Below are 22,344 nucleotides of genomic sequence, written 5' to 3' on the forward strand. Positions count from 1 at the left end.
TTGGTGTTAAACTAGTAAGAAGCAACACATATAAAATGTTAATGTAACAAAAATGAGAATGCTAAAATGGATGAATGGAGTTGCCAAAAAGAAAATAATAAATAAAACAATTAGGCGCTACTCTAATTGATGCTAAAATGAAAAATAAATAAATTTGTGTGGTATGAACCATGACTTGAAATCTTGTACTTTGCTGGGTGACATTATCTAAATGCATCATTTCAATAAATTGTTGGAACTCGATATTATTCGGCATGACATATTTAATCAATCCTATGTCACTGTGTCAATCATGTTGATAGCGTGCACATTCAACATCTCTTAACATGCTGCAAAATGCCACTACATGAATTGAAATAATGGTTGTTATTTCTTTTGTAGCTTTACAAATTCTAAATGAAACACAAAATATGAAGTTAGATATATAATTGTGTTATCTTCTTCTTTTTCATCTCCTTTGTCTCCCCCTTTCAATTGTCTACTAGCACCACATGTTGAAAGACCGATACCAAACTAAAATAGTATCGTTCCAATCGAAGTTCGAAACTTTGGCATGGCTCTTGATTTTGAACCCTGGTATGAACATATTAAAAGGCAACTTAAAGAAAATATAGCTGTGTGGATCTCAAAAGAAAATATTAGTTAATATAAAAAATTAATGTAATTAATTTGAACATTACTAGTAATATAATTGGCTAAAAGGAATTCTGGACTATCTGGATTCTTGTGCATGTGGCCTTTTAATTATATATATAAATGAGTTGTTGGGCATATGCATATGAATGTTGGACATTGGTCAACCTGCTGCCAACCTTATAGGGATCTTATGCGAAAACAACACATAATGCAGCGGAAAAAAGATCCCTCTAGAGTTCCATGCGAATATGGTATACTCCTTCTTGCTACTCTATCACATAGTTAGGTTACCTTTGTTGCATGAACGGTACTCCTAACAACAATTTTGATTTGGATATAAATCTCAGCACGATCAGAACATTCACGCCTCTACGGTATCCACATGAACATGTTTCCCGTTCGTCGCACGAACTCAGATTCGGAGAAGAACCACTTTCGTAGTACTAGCCACACAAGGGTATTCGGCCAAGAGTAAGAAGAAGAGGAAGAAGAAGAAGATGAAAAGTCTCATGTGAAAATTTCACTCAAAAGGCCTTTTATATTCATTTAAGGAATACCAAGGGTTTCATACTTTTTGGTCTTCTTCTATTAATGATGAGTTAATCTCCATTAATTTCTATTAATCTTCTTAATGGGTTGGATTAATATATTAGATTACACATTAATCCAATAACTCAATGAGTCTAATCCATTAATTCAAATGAGTATAATTCAGATTAGACTCAATCCAATTTGAGCCTAACTCAATGAGTCTAATTCGGATTAGACTTAACCCTATGGTGTTAGGGTCCATCATATTTTAGTCAAACTAAAATAAACCCATCTCCAAATTAACATGTTCTTTGTATGTGACTCAATAGACTCTCGTATATTCAAATCAACATTTTAGATACTTAAGCAATGAGTGACATCTAACAATGCATCATTGCTACCCAAGTGACGAGAATATCGAGATCCGACCTAACTTGTCTGTGTTTATTATCTTGTATAACTCAGTCCTTCTATCCTTAATATCTAGATTGATTGATGAGGCATAGTCCGTCATCCTCTTATCAATCTTTGTGTTTCTTGATCCCTACGTAGACACACTCAATCAAATAAACTCAATATCTCATATTAACTAATTTGAGCATGGCCATGCATTCTTGTATCCTACTTAATCAAGAGGTTCACAGATATCACTTCAGTCATATAAAAGAGATAGATCCCATCTACATCACTCACATCCCTCCATATAACTTATTGCATATATAGTCCGCCTTGTTACAGGTGACGTTTACCGATACTAAAGTACACAACTCCTTATGTAGGGAATCATAGTGACTTCAAGTTTAAGAACTATTCATACCAATAGTCATTATGAGAATGTTTATGATACTCATATAACGATCTATGAAATATTCTCATGGCGGGTCAATTCAGTACATATTTTCTAATATATACCCATGTGATAACTTGATATCTTATATCCATGACTTGTGAGATTAAGTCATCAATTAACCTATATACTAGTCTCAACGTGTTAATATTGCCCTTGTATATTAATGCTTGACTAAGAATATTTAAGAGTAGTGTTCTATATATATCTACAACCTCCCACTATCAATTCAACCAATTAATATATTGTAGAGTAGAACCTACTACCCTAGGACATTATTATACTTATTTATCTGATACATATCTGAAGTAAATATAATAATCATTGCCTTTTATTAATGAAATATGATACAATATGTTCTCAATCAATCAACTCTTGATTGGCTCTTAGGGCTTACACTAACAAACCTACCACTAGTGGTGTGGATTCAATGATAACCGTTCAAGAAGAAGAAGAGGAAGTGGAGGATGAGGAAGTTTCAAGGACACTAGTTGCTATTGCTCCTACTTTGGTAGTTAGGTTCAATTTTGTATGAAATTTTCTGTTAATATATTTTCCCCATCAAAACTTGCAACTATTTGAGGCTGCAACTAGTTGCAAAGAGGAAGGTACTGAGTTACGGTTTTTTTTCCAAATAATTCAGTGACAAACGTGTATAATTTACATAGAAATCTTTGTGGTTAAAGTTTCATAGTTTTGAGAATCCTGTTCTTGTTTGATTTCTTTTGCATTGTTTTTGCAATTGTAATGATGTATGTTTAGCTATCTATTTAGATTGAAATGGTGTTTTCAGTTTTCAAGGCAATTTCTTGTTTATATTGTTTTTATCCATCAAAAGCTTGCAGCTACTTGAGGCTGTAACTTGTTGCAAGGAAGAAATTACTTTCTGTGTTTTTTTCCCAAATAATTCAGTGACTAACATATAATTTACATAGAAATCTTTGCGGTTAAGTTTCTTAGTTTTGAGAGTCTTGTCCTTGTTTGGTTTTTTTCCTTTGTTCTTATGACTGTAATAATGTGGTTTTAAGTTTGTTTAGATTGAAATGTTGTTTTCAAGTTTGGAAGTCTTTTCTGGATTTTACCTATTGCGTCAATGAGTGAGATTTTTTTTCAAAAATCAAAATTCAAATTGTCTTATCAGTGAGTGATATTTGAACTCTTTACCATTCTTTTTCTTCTTTGATGCAATGAGAACATCAAATATTTAAGGAAATATTACAACTTTGATATTGTCCTTTGAAATGGTGAACGACTACTTTTACTCATACAAAATGTTTTGTTAAATGATCTTACATGGATGTAATCTGCATATGGTCCCAATTTATGCTAGGCAAATTTCCCACGCTCGTCCTAAAGTTGGGGAATTTTCAAATTGGTGCTTGTGGTTTTATTTCTTATCAAATCATGCACCTTTTCCATTTTACATATGACATGTACCTTTGGTTTCACAATTTAATTTTTTCCTCTTAGATTTTTTAAAGGTAAAAACGTTATGTTATCATTTTGGACAAACAGTGGTTCCGAGATCTATCTGAATTTTTCCTTTTAAAGGTCAATGGGTTGTTTTGAGTCATCATCATGACTCTTACCTTGGCCCATTTGTTCTTTTGTGGTCCATCAAGGTGATTTGACCCAAACCACCTTAATGGTCCGTAGACAAATCTTGCTCTTACAAATCAATTATTCCTTATTTATCCAAAATGACAAATAAATTTTGAAAGAAATAAATTGATTTTTGTGACAAGTACTTTGGGTATGTAAAGAATGGAGATGCATGATTTGGAAAGAAACTAAACTAGGTGTTCCCATTGCGAATTCTAGAACTTTAGGGGGTGCCCATTAGGAAATTTGCCTTTACTTACTTATTGATACTGTTTAAGACCACTCAAATTATGTTATCCCTATTGGTCTATTGAAATTCATAAGGTAGAAACCATATTTCACACTGAATCTATATAAAGATAATCCAAATTTGAAATTCCAATATTTGTGAATCAAACATGTTTAGGAACTTGGGTAACTGTGTACTTATGTTTTCATTTTTATAGTTGTCGAACCTTAGATTATCATATATAAAAAATCGCAGTTATCTTGGAGAAAAAACATAATGTTCAAGAATCACATCATTCATGAAGGTGAATTACCGGAGGGGATCTATATTCTATGTCTATCGAGATATATAACATTCTACAAGCTAAGTGCATCATTCCAGATGTTAATGTCCAAATTGAGGACCTGAGTTCAAGTGTGTCTTATGAAATTTACAATTAGAAATTGCATGATGTTGTTTTCTGGTTCATTTCATTTTGTTCTTGAGAAATTTTCCTTTTTTCGATATTCTTTATATGCAGTGTTTAATGTATCTGGTAGATTGAAAAGGATGGTTATTATGCTCAAAGCTAGGTTTAATCACCCTTGCACACCTATTCTTAGCAAAACTTTTCTATAGGGAACTGCACAAAGACCGGAGGTACGAATTGTCTCATGGAAAAATAAGGAGCTAACAACAGATGCTCTGCCAGTCCATGGTTATGAGCATTATAAAGCAAAGGATTATGCCCTTGCACATGCTCCTTTCTCAGGTTTGCAGTTTCTCATGTGGTGTTGTTACAAATCTGTATCATACGTTCAGCACTTACCTTATCCTTTGCTGCCCTTTCAAATATAGGAAGTAGCTATGCTGGTGGTCAGTGGGCTGCTGGTGACGAACCTTTATACTACATAGTATCTCCCAAGGACGTTGTAATTGCAAGGCCTAGGTTTGTGGTCTTTTTTTGTTTTTTGGAATATTGATTTTGAACTGTTCAAGAGCTAATGGAAAAGATCTTCATCCAATAGAACTTTGTGAGACTTGATCTTTGGTTCTTTGCTATGATAGCTTAAATCCAAATATTTGACTTTTGGGCTTGCTTCTTTTCTCTGCAAGTGTTAAATTTCAGGCCCAATTGCTAGAATTGGTGGCTTTGAATTTTCTGCTTCTATTTTGTAACATTTTGCAAGCTCAATGCATTGGTTGAGCCTGGTGCTATGTCCAGTAAGCCAGCTAAGAAGTACTAGCAGGCTGAGCCATTCAAATTGTTGAAAGCTTATCCTTGTAGCACATGAAACTATTTAGATTGACTGAATTTGTTGCATTCTTCCCCACTTGTATCCTTGACATCCTTGTCCAGTCAAACCATGTCATGCTGATTGTCCCAGCAGGTGATCTGAAACTCCAACTTGTACCCATTAACTTTGTGGGCTCAACTCTGATGACCCAAAGAAGTTAACTGTAGTAATGCTGTTAACCCTTATGAATCTTTCTAGCTAGCCTCCCAGTTGTGATGTGACAACAAATTAAGGTGGAAGAGTTTTCAATAATGGTTTCAAGTTTGGTATTATGCTTTGTGGTTGGAGTCAGGTGTTTGCAAACCCTGGTATTATTGGTAGAATCATTGTCACAGTAATCAATTCCATCTTCTTCATCTGTAAACAGTAAGTAATAAGTAGTTTATACATGTATTCATGCTAGAGATGCCGAAGATCATATTTCTTGGCTTCTGCAACATGGTTGGCATGAGAAAGCATTAGCTGCAGTTGAAGCAGGTCAAGGACCGACTGAGCTTCTTGATGAGGTATCCTATGTTTTCTGGTTTCTTCTTTAATTGAACACTCGAAAATTGGTTCCTAGGTGGCTGATTCAAGCAACTTGATTTGATTGTCTCCTTAGTGTATATTTTTCCAAACATCTTTTTTGTACAATTGGATAATTATATTTTTTTGTATCTCATGAAGACATGCATTTCTCAGATAAATTTTTACTGAATATTGCTGTAACAGGACATTTTCTTGATTGCATTGTATTCGTTTCAGATTCATTGGTGCGTCTTAGATGTATATCATGCATGGAGATAGTACATTTGACAAAAACTTGTTAGATTTTACTGATTGCATAAATGTAGATCCTCTGGAATTTCTGAACCATATGGTAATTGGTGCTTGACGTGGTTCGAACTATTTTAGTGTTGGACAAGAGCTGTCATCCAAACAAGCAAGAATCGAATGAAACAGTTTGGATGTAAGTAAAAATATCTATTATGCTCACACATCCATAATGGTAACAGTAGACACACATTATTGCAAAGGACAAATACTTGATCATATAATACTGATTTACATTGGTCATTACAACATGGTATAAAATCTTGTGCTGAACTGCCGGTACTGGCGAAACATTTCATTAATCCTGCAGAACGACATTGACACACCTGAGGTCCATAGGCCCCACAACCTCCGCAAATGCATTGCACCAGCCCCGTGGCCGCTCCAGATGCATCGTGCAAACCCTGCAGTCACTGGTGGCTTGGAATAGGGGCCAAAATTTAGCTTTTAATTAAATAAAATTTAAATTAATAATTTCAATCAACTCCTAACTATAATAGAGATAATTTAAATAGACTTAATTAAATCCAAAATCTCTCTCTCTCTCTCTCTCTCTCTCTATATATATATATATATATATATACACCCCCTACTTATCTTATTGTGAGCACCATGTGTAATTTGTTTTTTAATTTCTTTATATATATATATATATATATATATATAGCCCAAACCCTAAACTCTAAAAAAATAAAGAAAAAAAATATATTTAGTGCTCACAAGATGAGCACCATAAGGTAAGTAGGATAACATTCTCATGTATATATATATATATATATATATATATATATATATATACATGAAACCATATCGGCACGACACGATATAATAATGAAATTGTATCGTTCCAGTCCAAGACCGAAACTTCGGTATAGGTTGAGATTTTAAACCATGCATATATGCATTAGAGTTTATCTATTTAGAAAAAAAAATTAACTTAAAGAGCAAATAGGCCTCTTTATATTTTTTAACAAGATGTCATTTATTGTTGTTTGGTAAAATAATGGTAAGGTCAAGTTTGGTAGCACCAATTCCTAGATATCATCATATGGCTTCTGTGCTAGTTGAGTTTGTATAGTCTTGAGATTATTTATGTGCTTGGGTGATTTTCTTAGAATGGCAATCATGTAGCATATATGAAATCTTTCCATGCTCGCAAGAAAACAATTCAACATCTGAAGTAGAAATTGAGAGGATCATTTCAGTTTCATTAAAAATTTCATGTTAATGTGGAATCAATTGTCAATTTACTGGTAAATTCATAATCTTTTATACGTTGTCCTTTTATATAGACTTCTAAGTTTTCTATTAATAGAATATTTATTCTAACAAATAACAATAGTATGTAGGAATGGAAGAAAGAAAAGTTAAAGGTTATGTGCATTGGGCATAGGGTTGTAAATGTATGAAACGTTTGTGAACAAGTTTGGTGTTCGGCTTGGTAAGAGTTTGTTTATGTTCGTTTAATATACACAAAATTAATTAAATAAACAAGCTTGAACAACTCGTTTAACTAAATGAACAAGCTTGAACACATATGTGTTCAGCTCGTTGACGTTCATGAACAATGTTTATGGATATGTTCATGAACAATGTTATGAATAATGTTTGTAAAGAAGGTTCGTGAACGATATTCGTGAACAACATTTGTGAATCAGCAATAAAATTCTTGTCAACTTACTAAGTAAATAAAGAAACTTTCAAAATAAACAAACAAATTTGTATTATCAAGCTCAATAACTAATCGAAATATAAAATTTTAAACAATCAAACAAGTTTAAGTTGAGAGCTCGATAACACCTAAACGAATCAAGCTCAAGCCAAGCTCAAACCAAGCTCAAGCTCATAAAAAAAAAATCAAGCCAAGCTTGAACAATCATTTTAACAACTTGGTTCATTTTAGACTCGGCTTGGCTAGACTAGGCTACCTGGTCAAACAAGCTTGAACACCATAAAACTTGGCTCGTCTTGGCTTGTTTACAACCCTAATTGTGCAATTGGAATGTTAAAAACTCTATGTGGCTCTCTGTGACTATTTCATGACAAGACTTTCTGTCTCTGATTGGAACATATCTATCATATACCTTCATAGGCCATGTTTGTTATCCTAGCTTTTAGGATCTCTTGCTTGCTCTTATTAAATTTTTTGTTCTACTAATATTTTTACATCATTGCATATTATGAGAATTTGAATCTTATTAAGTGATTTATGGCTATAAATTGCAAGCCAGGTGGGTTCAAGATACCTTGACCATTTGATTGTTGAAAGGAAATATGCAGAGGCTGCATCTCTATGCCCTAAAATACTTCGAGGATCTGCTTCAGCTTGGGAAAGGTTTATTAAACCTCCACTTGTGTGTTAGCATTATTAATATTTTCTAATGTAGTGATTCAGTTATTTTCCCTAACAGATGGGTTTTCCACTTTGCTCATCTTCGCCAACTTCCGGTCCTAGTTCCTTACATACCAATTGAAAATCCACAACTGAATGATACTGCTTATGAGGTACCTATGTCTAATGTATCTCCAGAAAATGTGTTTTCAGCATGTATTGCATGATCATTATTTTTGTTAAAAATAGAACCTGAAATGTACCATGGAGCTCTTGATTTTATGTTGAACTATTAGTTTATTTTACTATGGGACTTTGGCACACTTTTTTCTCTTAAGAACTCTCGCTGAAGATACTAAAATGTGGGCTGGACCTTTTTCCCATGCTGTCCTGCACTAGGGGCATGCAACTGGACGGTGAATTATTGTCGCAAATACATTTACAAAATCTTGTCTACAAAATGGCATCATTTTCCATTTTCAAATTCAGTCTAGACATTATGCAGTAATCTGTTAAATAATGACTTTTAAAAATAAATTTCTGTCCATGCAGGTTGCACTTGTTTCATTAGTTACAAATCCATCTTTCCACAAACTTCTATTGACAACTGTCAAATCATGGACACATACACTGTATTCCTCAACAAATATTATATCTGCTATTGAACCACAGATTAATACATCATCTGTGACTGACTTTCTAAAGGAGGTAAACTCACAACTCACTGTATTCTTCTTCTTTTATTATTGTATTTCAAATTCACATTCTATTCCCTTTGGCAGGCATTAGCTGAGTTGTATATCATCAATACACAATCTGAAAAAGCTCTTGCATTATATGCGGATGTAAGTAGACCATTCTACAGAATATGAGCTTTTGTAACTAATCATGCATGTAATGTGCTGCAACTGGTCAGTTGCTCATGTTGATCACCAAGCTTAATTCAGGTTCTTGCTTATCTCTTTTCTCTGTTTATTATTACAGCTAATGAAGCCTGAGATTTTTGAGTTTATTGAAAAGCATAGTCTATACGACTTTATACATGATAAGGTATGTTAACGTACTCCTCAAGTAAGAGAAACTATTTTCCTATACAGCAATTATGTTCTCTCAAATGTATGTTCAAAGACCAGTTCTTATGGTAAGTCATTACGTTACTTATGTTTGACTTTATTCTCTATTAGACCACAGTTTGGATAATGTCTATTTATCAATAGTTTCCTCCAAGAATCACTGAAAAAATTAGTAAATAAAAGAAGATAATGAGCAAAATTGAGCTAATGGTTAGCGGTGCTTGGTTGAGCTATGATAATCCATGAAGAATGGGGGTAAAAATATTTATTGTATTATTGGAGTTAGAAAAAGAAAATGTAGCTATGATAATCTATGAAGAATGGGGGTAAAAATATTTATTGTATTATTAGAGTTAGAGAAAGAAAATCTAGAGACGTACCCAATAAGATACTGAATGAAAAAATTAAAAGGTCTTATTGATTTTGATAATCAAAAAGAAGTTTTTTAAGAAAAAATGATAAACACTCAACACTATATAAAATTTATTTTTGGAGGAAAATATTATGATAGATTCTGAAAGTATAGTTTTTGTAATATTAGAATATAAGATTTAAAAGTTTAAATAATAGATTTAGAAAACTATAATTTTTAATGTGTTTTTTTATTGATTTAGATTTCCTAGACTGATATTGTTATAGGTTCCACAGATGAAAGAAGTATAGTAATCTTGTAATATGACATATATGATAATGTGATTTCTAATGTTAGAGATTTGGGAAGAAAAGCAAGATTTACATATGGTATTCGTCGACCTAGAAAAAACTTATGATAGTCCCAAGGGAAATTATATGAAAAATTCTAGAAAAGAGAGGTGTTAGTATAACGTATATTATAATAATTAAGGATATATATGAGGATGCAATGACAAAAGTGAAGACTTCAGACTGGTTAACCAAAACATTTCCTATAAAGACAAGGGTAGATTCAAGGATCAATTTTAAGTCCCTATTTTTTTTAAATAATCATTGATGAACTCATAAGACTAAGTCCAAGACATATGACCATAGTGTATGCTATTTGCGGATGATATTGTTTTAATAGATGAGACATGTCTAGAGTAAATGCTAAACTCAAATCTTAGCCGGAAACACTAAAAGTGAAAGGTTCTAGGCTTAGTAGAGTAAAGATAGAATATATGGAATTTAAGTCTAATAATGTTAGACGTAATGAGACTTTGTTAAGATAGGGGATGACAAGTTGTCAACTGGAAGTTTTAAGTATTTAGGATCATTTTTACAAAAAAATGGAGGGATTGAGAGATGTCTTGCATTGAATATAAGTGGGATGGTTGAAATAGAGAAGAGCATCAGGTGTTGTTTGTGATCTTAAAGTACCTTTAAGACATAATGGAAAATTTTACAAAAACGATGATTAGACGTGCTATGTTATATGAAGCTAAATGCTTGTTCTGATTTGAGCACATGAGCAGAAGATTAGAGTTGCATAAATAAGGATGTTAAGATGAATATGTGAACATACAAGGATGGATAGAATAAAAAATAAAAATATTAGAGAAAGTCGGGTTGCACCTATTGAGGGAAAATTTCAAGAGAGACATTTAAGATGGTACGGACATGTACTTGATGACCAATAAATACTCCAGTTAGGCGATGTGAAACTATGATAAATGTGCATATCAAACGAGGAAGAGGAAGACCAAAAAAGACTTGGTTAGCAATAATAAAATAAGATAAAATTTATTTAAATATAAATAATGAAATAGTAGAGGATAGAACCCAATGACGTAAAATGATCCACATAGTCGACCGCACCTAGTTGGGTAAGACTTGATTGTTGTTGGTAAGTTTACATCTAGAGCTAGCTCATAGGGCATTATCTCATTTACTTAAGATGAAATAATCAGTCATGTTGAAGTTAAATCTCCTTAATATATGTTCATTACCTATGATATAATGCTAATTGATAAGGTGGAAGAGCATAATTGTTTAAGTGAAATTTAAGAAAAAAAAATTATTAAGTAGAACTAGACTGATTATATAGAATACAATTTCAGAAATACGGAAAAAATGGAATAGTAGTTTCAGTAATAAGAAAAGAAATGAAGGAATAGTTGAAATGGATGAATATGAAATTTTATGTGTTTTAAATCATTTTGTTCTATTAATCAATAAGGAAGTTGATAAACGTGGTTGAAATGAAAAACTTCTGAGTGTTCCTAGGTGCTCCTTAGACAAAATAAAAAATTTATAATTTTGTGTACAAGACAAATGTTGGGCACTTAAAAAACAAAACCTAAAGTTTAGTAGATATATGAGTGCTAAATGGATGTGTGGTTAATAGAAAAGATTGATAAATTACCACTATTCAAGAACTAGAATTCAGGAGCAAAAAGCTATAGTTACAATATGTGATAAAATGAGAAGAAATGAGTAGAGAGGGTATAAACACAAGGAAAGATGATCAACATAGTATCTAATTATATGAGAATTGATTAAAGTTGTAGGTTAAAGGGTAGAGAATGTTGTCAAAATCGCGAGTCGGAACGTAGAATCGCACGATTCTACGCGTTTTTGGTGGCCTTCTGCGTTGCGTGCCCAGGCGGAAGCGGAATCGGGTGGAATCGTGCAGAATCGCGTGGAAGCGTAGCGGAAATCGTAGACTCGTAAGAGTCCAGCGATTCTACGCGAAATGTCCGCTGGTTTTCCAAGACCGGAAGGTCGATCGCAGCGATCGATCAAACACGGGTCCAAGAAACCCTAACTTTCCTAAGTCGCGTCGCGAGCCATCGTCGCCGCAACTGCTGTGCTTCGTTCTTCTTCAGCAACCATCGTCTCCTTCACGTACGCGTCTGTCTCCTCCTCCCTGTGCGTCCGGTGTGCGTCGACCGGCACTGTGACTGACTTCGATTAAAGGTACGTCACCATCCGCCTCTGTCCCTTCTCCATCAATCTCATCTGTGGGTCTCTGTTCTTTACTTCTTTGGCCGTCTCTGTCCCGTCTGCATCTCTGAAGGCTGTTGGCCACGTCTGTGGTTCGCGAGCTGCTGTCGCAGAGTTGCAGTGTCGTTGGTGAAGCTGAAGCTGCGTGGTGGTGTTCTTGTTCTTCTTTAATTTCACGAAAATGAGTAGAGAAGCTAGTATTGTTGGGTCCGGTGAAGCAAGCTCCAATAGTCCCTTCTGATGAGGAAAGTCAATGACTATGAAAATTTAGTCTTTGTGATACTAGTCTTTGTGATGGTGGTAGTCTTTGTGATGGCTAATTCAAATTAGCCAAGAAGAAGGAATTGAGGAAAGTCAATGATTATAGCATTGATGACCTCGCTTCTGATGATGATTGGATTGTGGATGATAGTGAAAATTTAGATTTGGATGCTTCAAATGAAGATTTGGTTCCAGTTGAAGAAGGACCTAGTAGTGGAGCACCTCATGATGATTTGGAGCTGCCTAGTTATGATGATGATGAAGTTGAAGAAGGTGGAGATGCCATGGAGGATGCTGGAGATGAAGAACACATGGAGGATGATTATGAATTCATGAATTTATGAAGCTTAGAACTTGACTATTATTTTTCATGTTGTAGACTTATATGTTATCTAAAATTTGTGACTTATGACTTATTTTATGTGTGGATTGTAGAAGACCTTATAAATGTTTAGTTTAATCAAATGTTTAATGTGTTTTTGAGGTTATTAATCTTATCTATGTTATTTTCTATGAGTATATATATGTTTATATATAATTTTACATTTTGGTAGAAACTTACGATTCGTGTTACGATACTACGAGTTTACGATTCTACAACTCCCTTCCGTTTCAACGTAGAATCTCGATTTTGACAACCTTGGTAGAGACAAGTGGAAGACAATAGTTGAGATGCTTATAATATTTCAACTTATAACTTTAAAATTTTTAATTGAAAATGATTCTTAAATTGCTGTAGACCTATGTTTAGAAGTAAACAAGTCTACTGAAGAAGGATTATAGACTAAATTTTATTTGAATTCATTTTGGCAATGCTTGGGAGCATGCCATGCTGTTAGAAGGTCAGCATAGCTAGGCACGACACTAGAATTGTATTGTCTTGGTCGAAGATTGTAACCCAGGCATGATATGAGATTTTAAACCTTGCCCATAATGATGCTATATTCTGAGAATTCAACCATTTATAAGGCATTGATACTCTTCAAGTAGTAACATTGATAATCAACCACAGATCAGCAGGAAGCCAACTGGGTTCAGAAATCTGCTCTATAGATGAAAAGATAACAAGAAAATTGATTCTGGAACTTTGTACAGAAAAAAAAGAAGAAAAAACTGGAAGAGAACTTGGTTGCTGTTGCACTGAAATCTGCAATTCTGCACACACACACACATACAAAAAATCTGCAAAGGTGCTGGAACAAAATTGTTGAGGAAATCTGATCCTTCAAAGGCCCTGGAAGAAAAAGATCACAGAAACATGCAATTGCTTGAGAGGAAGCTAGATCACAAAGGTAGTTGTCATTAGCTCTGCAAGAAGAAAATGAGGACCGGAGCAGGTCTGGAATTAGAGTTGTGGCAGAGGGGGGAGATAAGCTTGAAAGGTTGTGGGTGCTTGCAGCTGGAAGGTCACTAGTTCTTTTCCTTGCATGATGTCACATTATGGAATGAGCTGAAGGAAGCAAGTGGCACAGGTCTGGGAAGGAGAGAGTGCAGTCCAATGTACTGCAAGGTCGATTGACATTCGTGTGAAGGAGATCTTTTGTAGCGGGAAGATGGGCTTGGAAGGTTCTGGAGGAATTCGCAGCTGGCAGGTGATGGTGAGGAAGGCTCTTGTAGGTAAGTCTTCCCTCAGAAGCTCATAATCACAGGAAGTCTTTTCCTTGCAAGTGATGGCACATTGTGGAATGATTGGGCTAAAGGAAACAGGTGAAACAGGTTTGGGAAGGAAGGGGTCCAGTTTGATGTACTGCAAGGTCTACTGACATTTGTGTGAAGGAGATTGTTTGTTGCATAGCGTGAATGGGGATTGATATCACAGATCTGATACTATATAAAAGTTAATGAGGAAAAAGACTAGGGTATCTCATTCCCTTTGTAGTCCTCTCTACCTTGACATAGATTGCTATTGTTGTTCTTTTTACATTTGGACCTCTCAGGATGGTACATACAATTGAGCTATATTCTATTTACAATTTGCTCATGGACAACATCCACATGTACTTACAAAAAAGTTCATAGTGGAATAGAGTGCCTACTCAATAACAACTTGAAGCAATTGTTGCAGTGAGGAAAATGTTGTTTTGGCAATTTTGTTTTTTTGGCAGTGTTATTGTATTTCATCAATTATCTTTATTATTTATTTCCATGGATCATAAAACTTATTTAGGAGTGTCATCCTATTTTTTGTTGCATCATACAGGTTGTGGAACTTATGCTACTAGACAGTAAAAGAGCCATGAATCTCTTGATCCAACATAGGGATTTAATTCTGCCAACTGAAATTGTTGAACAGCTTTTAGAAACAAGTAGAAAGTGTGATCAGAGATACCTAGTGCATTTGTACCTGCATGCACTGTTTGAGATTGATCCACAAGCTGGGAAAGATTTTCATGACTTGCAGGTGATTTCCTTTTTCATTTATTAACCTTTAGTTGTTTAGAAAAGCTGCAATTCTTAGCAATCTCTTCCATTACCAAATATATATGGAGCAATTGATACTGCTTTTATTAACTCACAGCCTATTTCTGTGCAATCAATTTCTGAAACATGACAGAAAATATAGTTCACTAAGTTTTATAGGATGTCAATATCACTCTTGATGACCTATAATGATCTAGACAAAGTAAACCCCCAACATCTGATCCTTGTAACATAATTTGTATCTTTCCTTTGATTGAGACTTGAGCTGTTTCATGAGCTTTGTTTACTATATAAGGACATTGATCTTCATAAGTGAAGGAGCAAATGATTGAATTAAAGCATATTTGAGAAAATAGTTGTCAAGATTCTGGAAAATGCCCATAGTGAATGCTTTTTCACTTGTGTCTATGGGGTCTGCTGTAATAATTTGGTCTGTATATTGGATTTCACTTATCTGGCAAATATGGATTTTTTTGGATTTGTTTTCTCTGCTACAATTAAAGTTTTCCATTTCATGGTTGACCAACTAGAATCATAATATTATTCACTATTCAGTTGTTTCTACCTGTATATGCATGTTGAGCTCTTCCTTTTGATGTCTTTCCACGGAAGACCTAGACAATAAGGTCAATAAAATTTCCGCTTATAAAAAGTAAGAAATCTATAACTAGAGCTATGCATCATCATTATCAAGCCATTTACCCCCAACTGTTTGGAGTTGGGTTCCATAAATCTTATACTTTTATTGAGCACTATGCTAGGTTATATCATCATTGCCTTGTAAAAAATGGGTTTCACATTTGTGCCGATAGGTTCAGACAATTTTCACTGACTATCTGGACCTAACACAATCCTTTCTGTTGCAATGGGTGGTCTCACTCCAGTATAACATTTTTTTAATCCTCAGAACATCATTGGCGGTTTTTGGGTTATGCTTTTCCCTTGTGAAAATCAGTGGCATTCTGATTTGAATTTTATCTTCTAACAGCATGTGGAATACTATCTTATCACTAGAACTTGATGTGGTAGCTAGTGTGCCAAGCTGATACTACAAATCTATAACAGAACACAACTTGGTTTGAGATGGATTGATTAAACTAGATCTAGGCATTTCTACTAGAGTAATGAGTGAAAACGAATTCATAATTGGTTCAGACCATATTATAATCTTCTATTGGATACTGGTTTGGTCTCAAATAGGGTTCAAGTCTCTATGACTCCAGTGTACTCAGAGGCATACCTACCTGTACTTGCAGTGGGAAGACCATTCTGTTCTTTGTTTTATCTTTGTGTACCAATTAACTGCACAGTGCAAAATCAATTTTTGACACTATGGTTTAGGCAAAGAGAAATCAATACTTTGAGAGACCGGAATTTATTGGTGGTCAATTGTTGCTTCATGTGGATGTCTGAGATAGAAGAAAGATGAATCAGAAGGATGCTATCTTATTGCTTTTTATTTTTTCACTTTTGGCTGTATTTAGGTTTTGTCCTTCACGAACTGTTTACGGTTTAAGCTGATTCTTTTTTATTTTGTCCTTTTGCAAATTTTAATAGACACATGTAACCCACTTTCATCTTGTTTTGTTATGAACCCAAAAGATGTTATTTCCAAACAATTTCCATCATCATTTAAAGGAATGAATTGATTGAATTGTCATAGGTATTTACAGTAGAGCAAGAAGTTATCATGTGCCATAAAAAAAAATGTAGATCCACTACATTAACGACCCCTCCCCCTAGTGCCGGCCCCACAAATATAGAGGGAGGTAAATGCAGGTACACAGGCGTTAGGTACATGGTGGTGTAAACTCCAAGTCGTCATTTCTTGAGAATCGATCCCTGACCATTACGTCAAAAATGTCATGTGTCCACCGCCTGTGCTAATGCTCTGGGGCTATCATGTGCCATAAAGAGGTCACATTAATTAGTTTAGTTGTTGAGTTTTATAAGTCACCTGTCTTAGGATTGTTTCAGTCCTTTGGTTTAGTCTTTCATGTTTATTAGTCGGTGGCTTTCATGACCATCAAAGTAGATGAAAAGCTAAGAAGGAATCACTGTATATTCATTCAAAAGAGATGTTGTTGTCTCCCAATACATGCTAGGAGATGATTAATCAATGAGCCTCATTTGCCTCTTCATCTGTGGTAAGGTTTCCTCGATGTGTACGAGAGCCGACCATGGGTGACCAACTGCATCTTCTCAAAGCTCAAACAATAAGCGACAACATGTTGAGTACTGCATCTGCAGCAAAGTACATATTAGACTGTATTGATGCATTGGTGCTGTTGTTCTTCATCTTATCTAATCAGTTGTCAAGCATTATTTTATCTTTTAAGTTTACATGATAAACTAAGCAAACAATATTGCTGCAGTCAATTGACTCACAAACAACATTTATTAATGCAGCATCTCCCGTTCTACTTTTTTTTTTTTTCTTTTCTGTGCATCTATGACATTTAACTTTATTTTCAATAGGTTGCGCTTTATGCGGAATATGAACCAAAGATGTTACTCCCATTTCTTCGCAGCAGTCAGCACTATAGACTAGAAAAGGTTTATCATTACATATTCGCATTGTTTGTTGGTTATTTTGAACAATAAGTGACTGTGTCATTTCTCAGGCATATGAGATTTGTATGAAAAAAGAACTTGTTAGAGAGCAAGTATTCATCTTTGGAAGGATGGGAAATGCAAAGCAAGCTCTTGCTCTCATCATCAATAAGTTGGAGGATATGGAAGAGGTGTCTGCATCTAGTTCTTATGTTTCAACCTTTCTCCTCCACGTCTTGCCCTTATCCGCATTTTACTTATCAAATGATTCTGTTTCCCATCCCTGCATCAGCATATTATTGAATTCCTAAAGTTGGTAACTCCAGTGTCCAATTACATACAGGCTGTAGAGTTTGTGACTATGCAGCATGATGATGATCTCTGGGAGGAGTTAATCAAACAGTGTCTCAGAAAACCTGAAATGGTGTGTAAAAGGAATAGTAGTTTACATTATATATTCCAGTATATGGAGGTGATATTATTGGCGATTTCTTTCATTTGAATGAGCAGATAGGAATGCTATTGGAGCACACTGTTGGTAATCTTGATCCTTTGTATATTGTCAAAAAAGTTCCAGATGGATTAGAGATTCCAAGGTGAGGACAATGCTACTTTAGGCCATTCAGATGCCTGTTTTATTTAGCCATCCTCTTTTCTTTTTTGTTTGACAACTTGTTCCTTCAATGTGTATGCAAAATGATTTCAATTGTATTATTTGATTTGTAACATACTCTATCCCTGGATTCTATCATTGCTCTTGTGAATGATGCCACTAACGTTTATATCTCATTGCCTTTAGGTTGAGGGATCGTCTTGTCAAAATCATAACAGATTATCGAACAGAAACTTCTTTGAGACATGGATGCAATGCTATCCTCAAGGTTCAATTATAACTAATGCCCTTCTCATTTCTTCCTCTATAATTTTTTTCCAACTTTCTATAAATGTTTCACTCTTGATATATTTTTTTAGACTGACTGCGTCAACCTTTTGATCAAGTACTATAAAGAAGCTCGACGTGCAGTCTACTTAGGTATTGAAGAAGAAGCAGTGCGCAGGAAAAGGGAAGATGATGCAGCTAGCCCAAAAACTGACAGATCAGCAAATGGTGTAAAGCATATGGTAGTCAAGTCCAAAACTAGGGGAAGCGGGAGATGTTGCTTGTGCTTTGATCCGTTTTACATTCAGAGCATTTCGGTTGTGGTTTTCTTTTGTTGCCATGGTTACCACGTCTCTTGCCTTATGGGTGCCTCTGGTTCCATGAGTGAGACAAATAATACAACCGACAGTGATGACGATAACAGTGAGAATGAGGATAACAAATCGAGTGGATCCCGGATGCGATGTGTGTTGTGCACTACAGCTGGTCATTGAGCCCTCTACTCAGAATTTTTTGAGTGAGTTGAGTTTTAAGTGAGCATGTATATTATTTTTGCCTAATTGGCTTTCTGCACTATTTGTTTATATTTCTTGGTTTTGCTAATTTAATATGCCATGATTGTTTTGTATTTGCAAAGCCTGCCTTAGTCCTTGCCGGCCAAGCAGTGGAGAAGTTTCTCCGTCGATGGATGTTATAATACAGGGGTAACAAAAAAAAGAAAAGCATGTTTAGGTTAAAAAATTAATTATTCCTGAAATTTAAAGATAATTTGATACCATTGTTTTTCTTTTCCTCACTTTTTTTACTTTGAAGGTTAAACAAAAATTGGATTTGAAATTTGGATGAAGGATTGTATTTTACCCAGTACTTTGTCATTTTAGATGTTTGTCTAATTCCTCTAGTAATTGGAGTTTAATCCATCTTTCTTGCACTCTTTTATTCCGTGTTGTTTTGAAAGGAGTGTCTCACACAGCATAATAAATGATTTGGTGCAAAATTAGTGGGAAGACCAATTTTAGTTTTTTAAATCTCTTCATCTATCTAGCTTACATAAATTTAAAAATATAATATACATGTGGAATATAAAAAATAAATAAATAAATTCATGTTTACTCCTTATATGTGCTGTGCTTTATAGGAAAAAAATGATTAATCAGGTTGGGTTATGTTAAGTCTGGGTGTTCAATCTGGTCTCACGGAAATTTTTTATTGATTATCAGAATAAATCGGGACGCGTTCGTAAATTTTTGTAAATTCGTCATAATTGAAACTCGAACTGTAAATATCTGAATGATAATTTAAATATTTTATCGTTGCATCATAACTCCAAGAGCGTGCTGTGCTTTATAGGAGATTCTATATTACGGGGTTTTGTGAGTAAATCTCCTTCGCCATTTGCTTTATGATTTTTTAATTACTGTTTCCTTCGATTTCCCTCGCTTTTGCTCTCACCTCGGATCTTTATCTTAGCGGCGGTTATCACCATGGGTAATAAGTCCCTTTGTCATTTGTTTTATGATTTTTTATTTCCGTTTCATCATATATCATTTTAGTACCTCCGTCATAATTTGTTTTATGATTTCCGCATTATCCATGTCGTTTTTTACGAGATTTGTTTCTTAAGTTACTAGAATGTCTGCGCCATCTTTCTTTTTGTAATTATTTCAACAGGTCATTCAACTTAACGTGTTTAATATAACATCCTCAACATAGTTTTTGGAACTTCTGTTGCAATTTTTAGTCTGGAAGTTGATTATGGACGATTGATCCTAGCGAGAGAAAAATATTTGCGTGTCACCATGATTAGTCTTTTTTATATTATACATACTAATCCATCATTCTAAGTCATGCTATAATTAAACGTTTCTTAGTATATGTAGATTTGTTTAGGAAAGGTAAAGAAGTATAGTACTGTCTCTATATGGCTGGTGTACCCAGACTTAGTGTGTGTGATACAGTGTTTCATACAAAATTTAAACTATATCATGGTTCAAAAGATATCAGTGTTGCAAAATTTTTATAAAATTAGATCGGTCAATTTCAAGATTGATCAATTTAAAAAGCTGAATATCTGGATTATTAAACATACAAGCGTTCATTTCTTAGGATAAAGGCTTCAACATTTGAAGATTTTGATGAATATCTTTCTAACGATTATATGATTTTTTAGGATACATTTTTTCAATTTTTTGTTATCCTTAACTTGCCCCTTTTGATTTCTGGGTTCACTACCACGATATATACATCTGGTAGGGTTTTTTTTTTCCCCAATCTTTGTATTTGTTTACTTATTTGGTGTGGTTATTCCTGCCTAGGGGCGTTTGGTTAGGTGTTATTATTGATAACTTTGGTAGGTTATTAACGAAAACCTTATTTAGTTTAGGTAATGATCGATTCCTGGTAATGAAACATACTCGCCATGTAAGCAATTAGGTGATATAATCTAGAATCAGAAAACCTCGGAAGCCTAAGATTTTTCACGATTCCGAGACTAATAATTTTTTTTTCAAAATTACTCTTCACAAATTAGCGCCTCCCACAAGAAGCAGTACACTCCCTTTGCCTCCATTGGAGACGAGGACCCTTTGCTGGAGTTGATGTCGGCGTTAGAGCAAAACTGCTCGACCAGCGACTCGTCTTGCTGTTGGAAGCGTAACCTGATCCGGTCCGCGAAGGTCGACATCCTCATCGTCGTCACCTCCATCCCGGGGCTGTCACCGCCGACCCTTTTCTCGCTCGTCTAAGGTAAGCCACTAAGACTAGTTAGTCACAAAGACTAAGCAAGTGACATAAACTATATAAAAGTTTAGTCACAAAGACCATATCAGAACATCCAATTCATACTTAGAGAAAATGGTTCGTACGACAGCAAGCACACTTAGCGATAGTTGCTAAGAAAATTATTACATCTTATATAGTCGCTCTCTAAGCAATCAATGCTAGCAAAGTTGTTACACTTTTTTAGCCACTCTTCTAAATAAATCAGAGACACTCTCATAATGACATATAGCCTTTCTCCTGGCAGTATATATCTTTTATCCAAGAAACATCCAATCTCTTAGTGGCACACAATAATTATCTTGGAGATATCCATGTCTTGCTATTTATTCAGATTAAATAATCTCCATTTGCATCAATATGAACATCTCTAATATTTCATAATGACTATTATGTCAAGAGCATGTTCCATATTCAATATCCACAATCATTTCTATACATAACAGAAATGGGTCAACTAGTGAATAACATCAAAAGATACAAATATATTTAATCTTGTTTTTTTAGCTAGAATCTATTCATTATATTCTAATCAGTCGCTTTCCTAGTTATGCTCCATAGACCGAATTATTTAGTCATAGGATACATGCTAAAGTAGCAGTCACTAATTAAAACTTTAAGTAAATAGCTAAATATTCACATAGGACAAAATTGAGATTAACTTATAATCTCAAAGGTTTCACATAGTAGAGAAACATGATCCATTCTCCTACTATCCTTATTGTCATATATAGTACATGTGGTATGAATCATATACTACTATGTTATTCTCTTTACTAAAAAGAGTGCATGTTTTTCTCAAATTTAACATCATATAGATTTTGATCTAAACATACCTGATGTCTAATCTTGAATTCAACATATGAATTCCAATCTGACCTTCAACAAGTTCAGTAAATGGTGAGATCATTTACTTCGATCATTGTTAACACATAAATGATCTCATCATAATATAATTATCATAGCGACCTTAACTTATGGATATGTCTCTATTCACAGCTACTTAAGTTGTACGGTCTTACCTCTATTTGTAACTTAACAAACTGAGATAATTGTCCATGTGAGTGGATCAATCTCACCCTGCCAACATGCTCACCGAGAGCTTATATGAATGTAACAAAAATAACATATATACTGAATAAGTTATGTTAAATCACACAATTAAATCACAATATCTAATTGTTATTACAATATTGTTACATTTTATGAA

General features: G+C 34.4%; 1 protein-coding gene across 1 annotated transcript in view; it reads left to right on the forward strand.

Annotated features, from left to right (window-relative positions):
* Window positions 1–18,984, forward strand: part of LOC122026287 (vacuolar protein sorting-associated protein 41 homolog) — a 30,057-nt gene extending 11,073 nt beyond the window's left edge. The window contains exons 5-19 of the mRNA XM_042584953.1: window positions 4,464–4,596; window positions 4,683–4,773; window positions 5,526–5,628; window positions 8,167–8,270; window positions 8,347–8,440; window positions 8,820–8,975; window positions 9,050–9,112; window positions 9,252–9,317; window positions 14,703–14,903; window positions 17,402–17,479; window positions 17,548–17,667; window positions 17,820–17,900; window positions 17,987–18,072; window positions 18,276–18,357; window positions 18,449–18,984. Of these exons, the coding sequence (XP_042440887.1) occupies window positions 4,464–4,596; window positions 4,683–4,773; window positions 5,526–5,628; window positions 8,167–8,270; window positions 8,347–8,440; window positions 8,820–8,975; window positions 9,050–9,112; window positions 9,252–9,317; window positions 14,703–14,903; window positions 17,402–17,479; window positions 17,548–17,667; window positions 17,820–17,900; window positions 17,987–18,072; window positions 18,276–18,357; window positions 18,449–18,850 (1,860 nt within the window). The 3' untranslated portion in view covers window positions 18,851–18,984. The remainder of the gene's footprint in view (window positions 1–4,463; window positions 4,597–4,682; window positions 4,774–5,525; window positions 5,629–8,166; window positions 8,271–8,346; window positions 8,441–8,819; window positions 8,976–9,049; window positions 9,113–9,251; window positions 9,318–14,702; window positions 14,904–17,401; window positions 17,480–17,547; window positions 17,668–17,819; window positions 17,901–17,986; window positions 18,073–18,275; window positions 18,358–18,448) is intronic.
* The last annotated feature ends 3,360 nt before the right edge of the window (window positions 18,985–22,344 follow it).

Source organism: Zingiber officinale, chromosome 10A, assembly GCF_018446385.1.
Source record: "Zingiber officinale cultivar Zhangliang chromosome 10A, Zo_v1.1, whole genome shotgun sequence".
Classification (NCBI taxonomy): Eukaryota; Viridiplantae; Streptophyta; class Magnoliopsida; order Zingiberales; family Zingiberaceae; genus Zingiber; species Zingiber officinale.